The following is an 18,064-nucleotide window of genomic DNA, read 5'->3' on the forward strand; positions in this document are numbered from 1 at the left end:
ATCATAATCATTATGTATTTTTGATAATATCTCTTAATAAATATCGCTGTATTATCATTTAAAATCTTTTTATATATTAAACAGCTTTTTCATTTGCTCTGCCTCAGCAAGGTAAAATTGCAATGTATGGTGAAACCTGTAACAAATCTTCATCCAAATTCTCATTCTTTACTATTCTAGGGGTAATACTAGCTTCTCATTTCTACTTCATTCTCTTTCAATGGTACACTTTCATTTTAAATTTAAAAATTTGCCCATATATACCTTTTAAACTAGAACAATTTATTTTAAAAAAAATTAAAACTACTGATTTCAACACCATTAAAAGTGTTCCCAAATTCGAAGAAAGGAGCAAAGGCAAATGCTGAAGTTTTTCTCTCATGGCTAGTAACAGTAAACCACTATACCCTTATTTTCAATATATAGCAGGGATAATACATTAGGCATGAGATTTGGAAAGAAACGAAACTGCGAATAAGGATGAATGAGAAGGATGGACAAGATATCTATTTCATGTTTACTGACAATGAAAAAACAAAAGATATAAGAAGAATTTAGCTACCATTTTTATTTTCAAAAAACAATTAATTTGTTTCTTCTAATCATATAAGTTTTAATCTAAGAATATATGCATTATATAGAAATAAATAGAAGCAGCTACTTGCAATGATTGGGCTCCCAGAAAGAGAACAGCTCTCAAAGTGAAGCCTGGAGGGCTTGGTGCTGACTCACATCCTGCTTCTTTAAGATAAAGGCTACATATAGTAATCTCAGAATTCCTGTGTCCACAAAATTAGTTCTCAGACACCTCCAAATGCAGATGTCTTTCTGACTTTGGAAGAGTTACTCTTTTCCTGATGCTAGTTTATTTGGCTTCTTGAGAATAAATATTTCTGGTTTTCTTAAAGTCACATCTATTTTTTTTCTCAAAGACGAATATTTCTAGTGTTTTTCCTGAATCTCAGAGGGGGTCTATATCACAAATATCAACATCTTAAACAACATCATCATCACTGTCCTCATCAAATTTGGTAAATTCATTATGAAATATCTGCCTAAGGGTAAATATATTCCAGGGAGACCTAAAAATGTTTGCTTTTAACTACACTCATTTCTTAGTCATGGTCATCTAGATTGTCACCTCCTTCCATTTTGACAGAATGGATCTCTAATTCACCCAGGTAAATTCTATTTACTTGTTGGAGCCAAGATGGGTTATTTTCTTCTAGCTTTGGAAGAGAAAGTTGATATAATAGAAATATCTGTATAAAGATATTTAAAGATGATGAACTAACATAGAGTCCCCTGTTGCTAGTATATTCTGTGCATCCTGGGATGACTGAGAAACCGAATGCAAACTCAAATGGGTTGAATGTCAACTCTTTGTGAGAAGAATACAGTCATGCAAGTGGTCTTTCTCATTCATAGAAATGAAAACTCTAGATAAAGTGCCGCTAATAGATTCATTTAAAGAAGACATTTATATGATCATCCTTCTAAATTTATATTAATATAGATTAACTGAAAAAGGCTAATGATTATTCCTATCTATTTGTATTACGTTATTTTTTTTTCTCTTTTACTTGAGGACAAGATTATGTTAGGAAGTCTAAACAGATAACTTTATATCTCTACTTATTTTCCTTAAAAAATGAACCTTTCAATCACTTAGATACTTAAGATATAAGTGATTTCTCTTCTGACTTATAAAACTTAAAAAATGAACCTTTCAATCACTTAGATACTTAAGATATAAGTGATTTCTCTTCTGACATATGTATGTTTACAGAGATGTAAACATACTCTGAGATTTTGCAATGACTAGGTTGAAATGGGTTTGAAAATTCACAAAAGGCTATTTGTTTTAGACTCTATCTCAAGAATTTTTTTTTTCTGAAAGCATTCTAAGAACATTCTTATAACCCTATTTTACTGACAATATATCTTTAAAGCGTAGTCCTGAAAAGAGCATTATTACTTATGTTCAATGAAAACAGAAGAATTTGTGTACCCGTACTAAGGCAGAAATTCTAGCACTAAAACAAGAAAAAGCTATGAGATCAAAACATATCTTTAGAGAAAAATTCTGGAGGGTTTGTTATATGGTACTAAGAATTGTCTTTATAGGTTGGACTTGGGACATTTTTTCCTTTGTTTTCCTAAAATTCTGTAGTTCTCCTGAATCATAAGTGTTATTTTCAAAAGAGGAAAAAAACTTGTTTAAATTTCAAAAGTTAATATTCATGGAAGGGAAGAACAATTAGAAACGCGAGTTCTTTCCTATTTAAAAATTAATTCTGAACATGAATTTTTGTCAAAGCAAATTTCACATGTGAATAAAAAGACCATTAATTAAACGACCATTAATAAAATACCACTAATTAAAAGACTACATATAATATGTGAATGAAACTGGATTTATAATGCATTTTAGCTTTTTAGCAATACAATCTAGAATATTTTTAAATAATATATAATCAGGAACAAATTATTAATAAAACAAAATGCAATCAAGTGTCAGATTTTAGCATTAATCGTAGGTAAACTGAATGTATTTCCAGGAATATAAGCATTCATGTTGGGGAAATAGTTTCATCGGATATAGAGTTTAATAATTGAAATATTAAGTTCTTTAAAATAAAGAAAACTGTAAGTACATATTGGGAGTTTATTATATGTTTAATGCTTTATGTAAACAATCTATGACATGAACTTATACCTCCAGTTTACTTATAATAAAACAGAAGCCAGGAGAGGTTAAATAAATCTCTAGTGAGTGTCAGATGTAGGGTTTTATGCCATGATCTAGTTTATACATTTAATCATTATGTTAAAGTGCATTGCATTGACTCAACAATCCTTTATATTTATTACTAATGCTGCTTTCTGATTCTTTGGTCTTTAGTTATTTTTGTTGTAAATTAAAATGAAGGATAAACTTATAGTGTTCTGAAAACACACAAGGGGCCTAAAATGCAAATTAATTTATAGTGTAGCCTCTAATTAGCTATAATTACAATATTTAATAATGAAACATCTATCTTTAGAGATAAATTGTTTCACTGAACTCCACTAGCACTACAATATGCTAATAACAATCAAAAGCATTATTCACATGCTGTCAAGAAATATAAAAGTACGTATTATTGCCAACCCTGAACTATTCTTCCAGTAAAACAAATTTAATATGGAATCTGAGTAAAAGAAAAATAAATTATGTAATTGTCCATAATTTACCTCCACTTAAAGTAGCATGTCTTAATCCTACAGGACACTTTCACTCATACACATGTGCGCACATGTGAAGACACATTCACTCATTTGGAAAGTTTTTCATTTATGAAACTATTAAAGAATTTTTCTGAATAGAGGAGGTCAATGAAAGTACTCACCAGTATGCATTAGACATTTAAACAACTGCAGGCACTGCCACAATCACAAATATCACAGCTAAAAGAGGAATTTTATCAGAATCTGATCCCTTTAAGACTACGACATTAAGCAGTAATGTTTAACTTAGTCATATTTTTAAAGGAATATTTTTGAGGAATCTATTATAGTCAGTTTGCAATTATCACCACCTACTAATGAGCTTTAAAAGTTATTTTATCCTTTTTCCAATCTATGTAGGGTTAGTGGGAAGAATATAAAAAATTAGGAATGATTTATGAATTGTGTTTGCTCCTTGTGAATTAGGCAGGAGGAAGTGCTAAGATTATTGAATATCAGAATAGCTCATGACTTTACATTTTGTTTGCTTCTAAGGAAGAATAACAGTTCTGTGTTGTCTTTAAATAAACATATAAGCATCAAAGATTGCAGCAGTAAGTAATAATAAACCATATTTTGCTTTAGGATATAATGAAAGAACCAACTCAATAGCTACAATGTGATGTCTTAAATCAACTTTTAAGATCAAAGAACAAAGTGATATTACTGCTATTTGGAGTTTTGAAAAAGAATAGGAAAACAAATGAACAAAAGAAAATTCAGCTTACCAAAGGTGCTAATAGGTATAAATTTTATTTGCAAAAAGAAAGGATAGCTTCTCCTAAAAATGAGATTGCAGGGCATGAAATATTAAAAATATGAACAGCCAAAGACAGTCTGAATTAAGTAGAAATTTCAGTGTATTCATCTGTAATTAATGGACAATTATAAAAATAAAAATAATATGTATTTTTTTATATATTTTATAGTTGAACTCCTCAAAGAACAGTAAGTGTGATTAATAGATCTTTCTTAGCCTCAATGCTAATAAATATAATTTCCTCAAATAATTTACAAAGCAGAAAATCTGGATTTTTTGTTTGTTTTAGAAATACCAAATGATGCTTTTATTCAACTATTTATATAAAAGAAATTAAATTTTTATTTTAATTTTTTAGTCTAAGAAATACATTATAATTTCTAGATGATAATTTTAATAATATTTATCTTAGCCTATTTTTTGTATCCAAAAGTATGCCCTTCAATTTGCTTCAAATTGTTGCCTAACCAGTGGCTATAAGCTCTTACAATGACAACTATTATCCATTATCCAGCACTTGACATGCCAGCTCAACATCACTATATTAACTGACTGTCAAATTTTCTTATTCCCTGTGGGGCCTTCTCTCTTAAGATTGATGAGGTGCAACACAGTGTTTAAGCTGCCTTCCTGACTTGACAAACAGCAAGAGTGGTCCCTGCACAAAATGAAGGAGGGAGGGTGAAGGAAGGAGAGAACCACTGTGTATCCTAGAATAAAGCAGCCTCACATGCTTGCTTTCCAAGGCAATTAAAACTTTCTTTCTCAGATTTTATATTTCACTCAAACACAGAACTTACTCTTCACTTAAAGGGCCCCAAAGCTTCACTGGTACATATTGAAAAATGTAACAATTAGAGAGGGATTGAACTTTCATCTCTCAGACATTTTAGAGACTCTCAGATAAAAGTTGCTGCTCCTTCCAAGTTTAAATACACTGAAACTCTAATCGCTTCTTAGAATTCCCCAAATGGTGGCATCACTTACTTTTTAACTATTCAATTCACTCTGGCAGAGCTAGGGTAATAAAACTCATCATATTCTAATTTTCAGACAGCTTGATAGAACCAATGTTCTTGGTATAAAGTGTAATGAGGTACTTTTTTTCCCACAGGAAAGTCTTCGACTCATATGCTCTGATGCCAACTAGCCTTCACATCTGCTGTTTCACCATTGATAGCTGTAACTTGGCAGGCCAAACTAGTGTCTGATGAAGCAGCTTTACTCAAAGGAACCATTTTATTTCTTGCAATGGGAACATAGTAAAATGGTGTTGGTTTTCTGTAGGCCTTATGCAAATCCCTGTAATAAACATAGGATCAGGTCTCGCATACAATGAATTGTGTGTTAGGATAGGCAGAGAGAATACAACTTTCTTTGGTAAAAATAACCGCCTCAATATGCCAATAAATTAAATGCATAATAAAAAATTGTTTTAAATATTTATTTAAAACATGATGAATTAATATCAAAATCACATTAGATGCTGATGACTATAATCTTATTTCATTAAATACCAACCTTATTTCATTAAATAAAATACCAACCTTATTTCATTAAATAAAATACCAACCTTATTTCATTAAATAAAATATTACCATTTAACCTAATGTTAATCATAATCCATTATCCACAACCAGTATCTTGACATCATTAATAACATTAAAATTTAGAAGAATTAGAGACATGATATGGCTACAAAAATCTTTGCTGAGATATTTCTTTTAGATTTCTAGAAAAGGTGTCTGATAGCAAATAAAGAAAACATTAACCTGAACAAATGAAAATTTTAGTAATAATATTATTAATTTAAACTGACAGCTCAGATATGTCAGGGTTCATATAAAGATTTTAAGTTTCGTTTCATTTAATTAAGTAAATAGAAAAATTAAAACAGTAAACTAAATTATCCACAAACCTGAATACATGAAACAAATAAAAATTTCAAAATGAAGATTCTGTTTATTCTAAATAGCCATAGAGTTATTACCTAATTAGTAACTTACAAGCACGTTAGCAAGAATGAATTTTTGGCTCGGAAGCCTAAGTATATTCTGTTTTTCATCACCTAAGTTAGAGCAGAATGTCACATTGTAGGAGCATTTTTTTTTTTTTTTCAGTTTAGATCTGCAGGGGGACATTGAAGAATTCTAAAGTGGTACAAAGGAAGACATAAATTAGAATTGTGTAATAATTTGTCCCTAATAGTATATATAGGTGCATTTTTTGTTCCACAACAAGGAAAGGAATGACAGTGGTTTACCAAATATTATAGGATACTACAATAAACTCAGGCAAGGAAACTATGAGCCCAAACTTCAAATCATTGCTCAGAACCTAACTATATATACCTATAGAGTAAGGCACTTCATGTCTTCTTAATCTCTTTCCCATTAGGTAAACACAAAGGTCACAGTACAATCCTTCTAGAACTCTAATATGTACCCTATTGGTCTCTTCTTTAATTTTCCCTACCCTCCACCACAGTAGAAGAAACTGCAGTAAAGGCTTATAAAGAAAAGGTGAATTAATTAACACATCAGATTCCATAGAACATATATTTTCTCAACATTTATTCAGAGACACAAACAAAAGTCAGGGTTTACCCCATCATACTTTTCTGAGAAAGGAGAAAGCTCTAACCTTCTTTATCCTGCTACACGACAAATCTCAGGCAGATCTATAAAGAGCCTCCAGGAATGGTGTTTAAAGTGAAGGTATAATTAGATTATTTACTCTCAGGAAATCTCTGTTGGAAAAGTTTTTAAAGACAATTGAGGTAAAAAATTCAAAAGAAGTAAGAATGTGATCAGTTTATTTTATGCCTGTGTTTGATATTTTGTGGGATCTGGGTTTCAGAGAAGAAAAATGGGAAGTAGATATAATCAGTTATTAATTATTGATGCCAATAATGAAAATATTATTTAAATTTGAAATTAAATTAACTCTTCTTACACAATAGAATCACCAGAGGAGGTTATAAAAAATTCAGATGCCCAGGATCCTACCTTGAGATTTTTTAAATTACTTAGTCTACAGAGGGGCCTGAAGCCTCAGTATTCTCTAAAAGGTCCTCAAGTAATTCTAATGTTCTAATGTATAGACAGGGTGTGACTACTGATTTAAACAAATGGAAATTTTAAAGATGCTTAAAATTTAGCAGATGGTAGCCCCAGATAGGACAAAATAATTATCTTACCCTTGAAAAAAGAAAATTGGTGTAAAAATCAAGACTATTTCATCATTTATCAGAGTGATATGATTGCTTGTTATAGACAAGACTATATTTCCATGTGCTATACATGCCATTCAGTCCTACTGGTTGTAGCACAGCTATATCTCCTACGACTTCGGTAGATAAAGACTGGGCCCATAAGTTGAAGTAGTGCTCTAAGTGGAGATCCTGGTAAAATTATCAGTATCACTAACTTTGCTGGGCTATGGTCTAGAACTTATGATGCTTATGTAGCAGGGTACAACCTATCAACAAATCAAACATTTTAGTCACAAAACTTTGATGATAATATACCTATGCTCATGTTAATATCTTTTTTTAAAATTAGTTTCTAGGCATAGAGACAATATCCCTATATGAGACTCAAAGCTGAAAATTGAGAACTTTTCCACCTTAAATTACTGAGGAGAAATGGAAGATGTCATTACTAAACATAAATTGACTCCAAGTAAAAAAAAAAAAAAAAAAAAAGCCTACAAGCAAAGCTATGCGGCCAGTTAGTAACACAACTCATATGCAAGTATTTAAGAAATAATCTCTGTACTTATTTTAGTACTATAATAAATTTCTAATTATTATATTGTCAAAGAACTCCTTCAAGATAGTGGTAGAAAGTGATTAAAACATGTATAATAGTAAATATGGTATGTAATGAAGGACATACCCAATTTCTATCCATGTGCATTATTTGTCTAAAAATCATTGAACCTCTTCTTTATTATGACCATACATAACTGGAAATTTGCTATACAAAATATAAAAGACATATAAAGTGTAAGTTCACTAATGCATAGCATAGTGATTATAGTCAACAATACTGTATTATCAACTTCAAAACTGCTAAGAGACAAGATCTTAATTGTTCTCACCACAAAAAAGAAATGATAATTATATGATGTGATAGAGGTGTTACCTAACACTAAAGTGCTTATCATATTGCAATATATAAGCTTATCAAATCACACATTGTACACTTAAACTTACACAATGTTATATGTCAATTATCTCTCAATAAAAATAAACAAAATAAAGTGAATTCAAAAGTAATTTTAGATGATCTTTCTTCTAAAACTATTTTGTCAATTTTCTGCATATGCAAAATGTAACTTTCAAAAAATTTGATCATGAATACAATAAGAGAAAAATAAACACTAATTTCATAAAACACTTTTCTATGTGAAAAGTACAGTAAGGTGCCATTTTGAGAATTTACTCTTCTAACGTATAAATCTCTTCACAGTAAATGTATTATACTCACATTATCACCACTGTTCTAAATATAAACAATAAGTAAAAAATCGCAGAAAGTAAAAAAATATGAGAAATGTCCAATGAATGGTGTATGATTCTAAATCCATTTATTAACTGCATGCAGTAAACTGCCAACTTTTTACATTTTATCCATCAACTAAAAAATTACTTATGTTCTTTTGGCCTTTAAAAAGCAAAACTCACTCAAGCTTTCAAGGAATCATTACAGGCATGCAGCACAAGCAATTCAGGCTTAAAAACCTATACTATCACCCCAGCATAATTTAATTTTAGAAGACCATTGAACTGATAAGCTCAGAATAAGGAGCAGACTATAAAGAACATGTTATAGCTGTATTTGCCCTAATTGCTTAAGGCAAATGTTTTAGAAACTTAATCTGATCAAATAGTCGAGGTCATATGGGTGAGCCAAAATGACTAACACACTTAGCTCTTCTCAGTAGTGATGGCTATGCCATAATATCTTTGGTTATTACTTTTATTGTTCATACTATGAGTCCCTTGGTTATTGCTTTTATTATTAACAAGTCACTTAACCTCTCCATGGCCCAGTTTCCTCATCTGTTAAATGAGCATAATAATAATTGCTTTCTACCTTCCTTACGAGTGAAGATTAATGAGCTGGCATTTAAAATGTATTTTGAGTTCTCCTAAAGAGGGAGACTATGCATAAAGAAAAATAGAAGAAAACAAACTATATTTGTTGCTAGAAACCAGAAGATAAAACCTTTCCCTCCAGATGGAGTAATCTACTTGTTTGCATTCCTAATACTATCCAAATAAATTGACTTACACTTCCAAATAATTTGACTCTTAACCCAAGGTTAAGATGGAAATGTCATAAAGTGCTACATATTTTGAAGAAATGTTTTTAGCTCTCCACGGAATAGCAAAATTTTGAAAGTAATCACATACATTCTATCCAAAACCCTCTGTCATAGGTGTTCCATAAATTAATTAAATATTCATTGTTCCAGTAGATAACTGTATAGAATATGATAAAAGAAGTGAGTTGCTACCATAAAAACGGAAGTAAATATATAAAACTGATTAAGGGTCACATAGCGGATGATAATGACATCATTAGAGGAGAATGGGAAAATGGGAATCTGTGAATATAGGGGCAGACAATATTTTTAAAGTATGCCTTGTAGTAACTTGGAAGATAGAAAATGCATGAATAATCTTTTAGACTTGGCCCCCCAAAACATCCAGGCAAAATGGCAAAATATTCAAGGTATCAGTTAGTTATTTTAGCTATGTAGAATAAGGTAGTATAAGAAAGAGATCGAGTATTAACAAAGAACAACAAAGAGGATAAGAAGGAGAAGGAGAAGGGGAGGGGAGGGAAATAATTTAAAAGAACTGGGTGGTTTCCAAATAATTTTGAGGAGAAACAGAGTTAGAACTTGCATGGTTCAGTAATAAAAATGTTTCTAATCTTCAGTGTCTCCACCTAGTAAAAGTTCTCAAAATTGTTTCAACACAGCGCCAGGCCTTAATTTAAGATCAAATTAAGTATGTTGCCTTGAGGTGCTTTGTTAAGACCCCTGAAAAAGCTAAAGCAATGCCTTGTAGATTTTCTTCTTTGGATAAAGAGCTTCTAGCTCAAAATAGCAATAATCAAGTTTAGAGAGAAAGGCCTCTTAAAAAGAACTATGGGTGTGGTTTTCAGTGGTCTCCAACCTTTTTGGCACCAGGTACTGGTGCTCCTTTGAGAATCTAATGCCTCATGGTCTGAGGTGGTGCTGAGGCAGTGATGCTAGCACCAGGGAGCAGCAGGCTCACCCATCACTCACCTCCTGCTGTGCGGCCTAATTCCTAACAGGCTGCACACTGGTACTGGTCTGTGGCCTGAGGGTTGGGGACCCCTGGTTTAGATTATAAATGGACTCAGATGGATACATTTACAAGTCATAAAAGTTTAGCAGAAATGGTACTGCCAGAAGAACTGCCACTCTGCTATAAAAGAAACAAAGTCTATTCAAAATGTAGAAAAGTCTTGGGTCAACAAGTTTAGAAGAGGAGGACAGCTGACTTGTAAGCTAATTAAAGGTTTACATTAAATACCACTAACGGGTTTGGGTTTTTTAAGTAACATTATTGTGCCAATCAATAATTAATATAGCCCAAGCCATATGCAGAGTCTGTTCTGAGAACTTGAGATCAAAGTGTGGATGATATAGATTCAATCCCTGTCCTGCTGCCCAGTGTAGTGTGGTTACAGAGGAACCAAACAAATATAGTTTGGTAAGTATTAAATTGCTTGCTGTTCTGAGTACCTCACTTTATCTCATCATATAGGCATTATATCATCTTATATCATCACAAGAATAAGAAAGATGAGGACAGTACAATAAGATATTTAGAGAGAGAAAGAGAGCGAGAGAGAAAGAGACCATATTCATACAACTTTTCATACAATATATTGTTATAGTCTTTCTACTTTATTATTAGTTATCATTGCTAATGTCTTACTGTGACTAATTTATGAATTAAACAGGTATGTATGTATAGGAAAAAAACTAATGTATATAAAGTTTGGTACTATTTGTGGTTTCAAGCATGCACTGGAGATTTTGGAACATATCTCCAATGTTCCAAGGGTAAGGGAATACTGCTATATACTACTTCAAAATACATAGACTAGAAAAGAGCTTTTAAAAATTGCTCCACAGATTTTTTTAAATTTCACTTATTAAATTATTCTCTCTTACTGACAGCAATAATCAGAAGAATGAAGTAATTTAAGTTAGATAAACATAGTGTGATCTCTCTTAAATCTATTCCAAAATTGTTTATCCAATTGTCAGTCTTAGAAACATAATTGACTTGACTATGATTAAAATCATTCTAAATTCTGAATTTTTTAAATTAAATTTTAGCCATGTATTCTAAAAATACTAATATATATATAACATCTATCAAGCTTTTACCTGGTGCTTAGTATATCACCCAGAACTTTTACTTAATATTCAAAAAATATTATGAAAATGGTTCTGTTAGTCATTCTTATTTAGAGATTTGAAGTCAGAGTTTTCTAAGAAGCAAGTGTCTTACCTAAATGTAGTCAACAGGAGGTGAAGCCAGGAATTAAGCTCTGGTTTCTCTGATTACATAGTTTTTTCATTCTTAACAACTATTCTAAATTGTAGACTCTATGTTTTCAGAAATATTAAATGATTTAATAATAGATATTTGATGCCACTTAAATGTCCTTTTAATATGTGGCATAATTTTTGTAATAACCATAAAAGAGGACATATATCTCCTTCAATATCATCTTTCTTTGGAAGGACAGTCTATATTCGTATATGTGTAAGGCAGAGATTTCAGTTAGACCAAGTCCAGGAGGGATCTTATTGAACTTGGAAAACCTGAGTCATGGTTGCATAGAAACAAGGTGATTCAGCATCATTTTGTAAAACATATGACTCACTTTGAAAATATAAAGATTCTCAAAAGAGACCAAAACACTTACAGGCTCTAGCTGAGTTATTTTTGAGCACGTAATCTATATGTATTCATTCTCTTAATCTTTATACTTCAGAGAGAAAAGAATGTGCTTGTTGCTTGGCAACATTTTACATAGTGTTCAGCCCTAGGGTAAAATTTCACTTCCACTACACCAAGTTCCCAGATTCCAAGAAGGAGGTTTTGAGTCTTCCTTGTTTTTCAATAAATTCCCTGGCCCTCAGCTATTTTATTATTTAAATATGATTAAGATAGAATAGATAACCCAGAAATAAATCCATGCCTATATGGTCATTTAACCTACAACAAAGGAGGCAAGAATATACAATGGGATAGAGACAGTCTCTTCAACAAATGGTGTTGAGAAAACTGGACAGATACATGCCAAAAAATAAAACTGGATCACCTTCTTACAACATATACAAGGATAACTCAAAATGGATTAAACACTTACATGTAAGACCTGAAACCAAGAAAACATAGATAGTAAACTCTCTGATACTGCTATTAGTAATTTTTTTCTGATATATCTACTTGGACAAGAGAAACAAAAGAAAAACATAAACAAATGGGACTACATCAAACTAAATGGTTTTTGCACAGCAAAGGAAACCATCAACAAAATGAAAAGAAAACTTACTGAATGGGAGAAGATATTTGACAAGGGGTTAAATCCAAAATTTATAAAGAACTCATACAACTCAACAAGAAAAAATAACTAATACAATTAAAAAATAGACAGAAGAGCTGAATAGGTATTTCTCCAAAAAGGACATATAGATGGCCAATAAACATATGAAAAGATGCTCAAGGTCACAATTGATCAGAGAAATACAAATGAAAACCACAATGAAATATCACCTCATGCTTGTCAGATTGGCTATCAGCAAAAAATCAAAAAACGAGAAATGTTGGCTAGGATGTGCAGAAAAGGGAAAAATTATACAGCCACTATGGAAAAAAGTATGGAGGTTCTTCAAAAAATTGAAAAAAAAAAAACAACTACCTTTTGAGCCAGTAATTCCATTTTGGGGTATTTATCCAAAGAAAACCAAAATACTAGTTTATAAAGATCTATACACCCCTATGTTCACAGCAGCACTATTCACAATAGCCAAGATAGGAAGTAACCTAAGTGCCCATCTATAGACGATTGAATAAAAAAGTTATGGTACATATATACAATGGAATATTATTCAGCTATTAAAAAAATGAAAGCTTACCATTTGCAATGACATGCATGAACCTAGACAATATTATGCTAAGTGAAATAAATCAGACAGAGAAAGACTTTTTGATTTCACTTATAAAAGGAATCTAAGGAACAAAAGAAAAGAACAAACTGAATGAAGACAGACTCATAAATACAGAGAACAAACTGGTGATTGCCAGAGGGTTGGGAGTTGCGGGGCTGGATGAAAAAAGTGAAGGGATGAAGAAGTACAAACTTCTTGTTATGAAACAGTCCTGGGGATTTAGAATATAGTATAGGATATATAGGCAATATTATTGTAATGGTTGTCTGTAGTACCAGATGGATGCTAGAGTAATTGGGGGAATCACTTCATGGATTGTATAAATGTCTAACTTTTTTAAATTTAAGAAATAAAAAATGAAAACAAAGAACATATTGATGATACAATACAGTATCTATTGTTTACATGGAATAACCCTGAAGAGTCACCATCTTCTCAATTTTGAGCTATTTTGCCCATCATGACTTACATCTATCCTGGGAAGAATGTGTATTGAGTATAAGGAATGTAGAAATGAAAAAGATAAAACTGTTCTTGAAGACAATATATACTCATAAGATCAATGAACAAAGTCAAGCATGTTCTTTGGAAACAAAATTATTTAATGTTGTAGAATGGCTATATAACTGTCTCTGTGTAGACTGAGGACTTACCCCTTTAAGGCTGGGTATCGTGAACCAGCTCTTCTTGGTTGTAGTAACAAAACTATACCATTCTTTAAAATAATTTTCTAGAACTGAGCATTCCAGAACAATTAGCTAACAGCAGGGTCTTGTTAAATTAGTAAAAACAAGATGGAAATTTCCTTAGAAATCAGTGCCTTACGGTGCTTCCTAGAGTGTCTGTATGCATTAGTGTTAATTAAGAAATAAAAGAGTGGTATCAGATGTAAATAGACTGTACGCAATAGTCCCTGGTTCACTGCAGAGTTTCAAAATGAGCATTCAATTGCTTCAATTCCAGATTTCTAGGGAATTTCTTGAAAATTTCATTTCCATTGGCTAACGTAGGTATACAGTTTAACAAGCCAAAATATGAAGTCGAAATTGGTATCATTTAGGGCTACACTAAAATAATTAAAGAAAAACCGAATTTCAACATGTCCTTTTAAATTCTAGTTTCAAAAGTAAGAATTCGGCATGTGATAAAGTTATCAACATAAAATTATTGTCAACTTAGTAATTATCATTATGCGGTTTTTATTATGACTAGTGTACATTCCAGAAACCTTCAATTCTATAGAAAGAAAGTCTGTGCTGTTGGAAACAGAAAGTTGTTTCATGTCTATTACCTCTGGGTGCTAGAGGCACCCTCACATGTGAGAAAGAAAAACAAGAAATAAAAGAGTAAGAAAAAAAGTTAATAATAAGGAAAAGTGAAGGTAGGCAAATGATGCTGCAGGGAGCAATTGAACTAAGAAAAAGAAAAGACCAGAATACTGGAAAGACTGAAAAGGCAAAAAGGGGAGAAAATAAGCTTTCAGCTTTAAAGATGTGAAAAGGGAGAATTTTTAAAAATTGATTTTCTAGAGATAAAACTTTTTTGTAATATATAAGAGCTTTCAAACAGGATATTTGAGTCTTCTGCAAAACAAAAATAATATTAAAACTCAAGCATTTGTGAAACAGAAATAATCACTTCTGGTATGAAATCACTTGTGTTATTTTACAAATTCAACTTCAAAAGTCTCTTGAATACTGTAATAATTTAAATGCAATATGTATTCACTGCCTGCAAAGTTATTTATACTAACAATGCATATTTAGCAATTTCAACAGTTGATTTCTTTTTTTAAAAAGTGAATAAGAAAAGCAATCTCTATTAATTATAAATAGTAAATGGGGGAAAATCGATCAATTGCAATTAACATATTCAAATAGCACCATACTGATCATAATGCTTTACTCATATTTAGATAATAAATTTGAATAAATAATAATATTTTCCAATTAAATGTAAAATATGTATCCATGCTTTAATCTAGCCATGTGAGATATTCACTTTGAAAATAATTAAATTTTAAGAATGACAAAAATTTGATGAAACAATCAAATATATCTCATTCTTTGGATATTTAGAGTCCTCTAGAACACTAAACAAAAAGTTAATTTGGTTTAGTTAGAATTTTCACAAAGAAAATTACATAATTTTTTGCCAAAACTGCTGTTTTAAGTTGTATAAAACCCAGTTCTATAACTCCAACTAAACTATAATCACCTTGAAAGTGAGAATTAGATTATACTTACTTCAGAATAAGCAATACATAATGCAATTTCTGGCACTCAACAAGCACTTGATAGACATTTGATGAAAGAATTTATTTTATAACTTGAGTCAATTATTTAAAAAAAAAAAGAAAAATATCTAACACTTGTACTATATATTTAACTGCCTGTGCATTTGTGTCAAGTGAAAGAAAATACCAATGCTTATAAATTTGCCCAACCTACAAAGAAATTAAAAATATTTGGTAACATATTACAGCAGTTATGAAGCAATACTGACTCCCTAAAGTGAAATTTGTTACTCTGGCCCAGTGAGATCAGCTGCAATAAGGAGAAGAAAGGGATGATAAAGAGGAGAACAAACATTCTATATGCCGGGAACTTGGTAAAAGCACACTTTGCATTTAAATTTTCCACAGGGCTGTCCCTCTGGAAACCACTGCAAGCTCAATAGGGTAGCCCATTTTCAGATTCTGTGCCTCTCAGAATATTAAGTGGATGAATGTATAGATAACAAGAACTATTTCTGTTTTTTTTTTTTCTTTTAACCCTATTTCCCTTCCTTTTCTGTAGGCTTCTGAACAAATAAATCTTGTCTCATCTTAACAGAAAGAAATGTATATATGGGGAATATTCTTACATGTAATCATTTTATTCTTCTAGAATAACCAAGCCTTGTATCAATTTTTAATAAATATATTACTTATTTGTTTTACATTCAAAGATAAAATCATGTTGGGGGAAAAAAATGTTACTTTTAGGTAGATTTTCTGCCAAACAAAAATAGAATACTTGTAAAGCCGAAACTCCTTGCCATTTGCAAATATTTTTAAATGTTTTGCCTTAATGGTCATATATTTCGTTGTATATCTTTCTACCCCCTCAAGTCTATGCTATTGATAACACGGTGTTGTTACATTCTTATATTCATTGATAGAGAAATATTTGTTTGCACTCTATCATTTTAATACATTAATTTTAGATAACCAATAGGTCTTACCTTGAAAAATGTCATAGTTGCACCATCCTCCACCGCGCCGTACTCTATCTTGGTTTGTTTAGCTAAATCATCGGCAGAGTCAATAGGGGATTCCATCCGCTCCACTGTCAGAAAGGCGGCTAAGTTAGCAGTATACGAAGAAATGATGATAAGTGTGAAAAACCACCAAATGCCTCCCACTATCCTGGTGGACAGCGCTTTGGGCATGAGCTCAGAACCTAACAGAGATTTGGGGGAAAAGGTGAAACGAATACAGAGAATTTGGTCAGCAGTCAGGTACTTTTGGTGACAGTGGCAGAATGGAATCACTGTGTAATAAAAACTTAAATCATAGATTTACATATTGCTTTAGAAAGCAGCAACAATCATTGGGAGAGCAGAGGGTAATTTCAGTTAATAAGCAGTCTCTTAGGACACTTGTGGTTAAGTATAGTGACAGGAGACTCAAATTCTACTGGAGACAGTGCAAAGTAACAATTAAATATTAATGAGTGAAAAACCTTTATGCAAACAGCATTAGAAGGAGAAAACAAATCTTTCTAGTTTATAAACCACATGTATAGTTTTTCATTTCCTTGTTAGAAATGTGGGTTTTAGAAGAAATGATTTAACGTATGTTCGGATCCATTGTTTAGAAAGTTTTACATAAAGTTTTATTTTTCATGTTCATGAAGCTCTAAACTTTTGTTCATCTTGCCATTTAAAAAAGTCACGTTGTATAAAATAATTTCAATACCCATGTTTCTTGAGATGTGTGACTTTAGTCCAGTTTTTATTTCAAAATAGGGTAGTAAATTATTTGCTATGTATAAACTAATGTCTCCTATCACTATAGTTGGCTTTAACGAGGTATATCAAAATAAGTAGTTAAATTGTCACAAATTTATTTTCACACACATATATATATTTCATAAATATATTAAATATATGGCTGGAGTTGCCTGCTCATGGTATTAATAAGAGAATGGGATCTGAATTATATTTTACTTTTTATTATTATTAATTTTAATTGATTTAGATTATAAAATAAAATCCTAACAATTTTAAAAATCAAGTCTAATAGTTTTACCACATTATTTACATTATATACATTATTTACATTCTTAATGTTGAAGTTAATACATATCAGCAGGTATTATTTTTTATTAAAAAGTATACTAAATTCATGGATATATATAATATATTACTGTTCACTTTTTATCATTTTGAATCTATAATCAAGAAAGCATTGGATACAAATTACTTAATTTTTAATTGAGTTTGAGTAAAATGGAATGAAGCAAAGATGGACGTCATTTGCTGATTTATTTTATAATCATATATTTAATGTAATCACTGATGCAGTAAGGTAACATATCTTTAGATAGAGTGAAAAATGCAACAAATTATGCATGTTAACATTGAAAAGAAGTGGTATTATGACTGGAATATATCAAAGCAGCCCATCTTACACTACAGGTCATCTTACTCTTGCAATTTCAAACAAACAAACAAAATTTTAAAAAGTAGACAGACTTGGACATGACAGCCAACTCCAGCTCCAGACTCTGCCTACCGCTCTGTAAGGCAAAA

At 31.2% G+C, this 18,064-nt stretch overlaps 1 protein-coding gene across 3 annotated transcripts in view; it reads right to left on the minus strand.

Moving 5' to 3' along the window:
• LOC102896341 (glutamate receptor ionotropic, kainate 2) overlaps nucleotides 1-18,064 on the minus strand; it is a 551,413-nt gene that overhangs the window by 87,442 nt on the left and 445,907 nt on the right. For all 3 annotated transcript variants that reach the window (XM_006926267.1, XM_006926268.1, XM_006926269.1), the window contains exon 13: nucleotides 16,493-16,710. In XM_006926267.1, the coding sequence (XP_006926329.1) occupies nucleotides 16,493-16,710 (218 nt within the window). The remainder of the gene's footprint in view (nucleotides 1-16,492; nucleotides 16,711-18,064) is intronic.

This window comes from Pteropus alecto, unplaced genomic scaffold, assembly GCF_000325575.1.
Source record: "Pteropus alecto unplaced genomic scaffold, ASM32557v1 scaffold7, whole genome shotgun sequence".
NCBI lineage: Eukaryota > Metazoa > Chordata > Mammalia > Chiroptera > Pteropodidae > Pteropus > Pteropus alecto.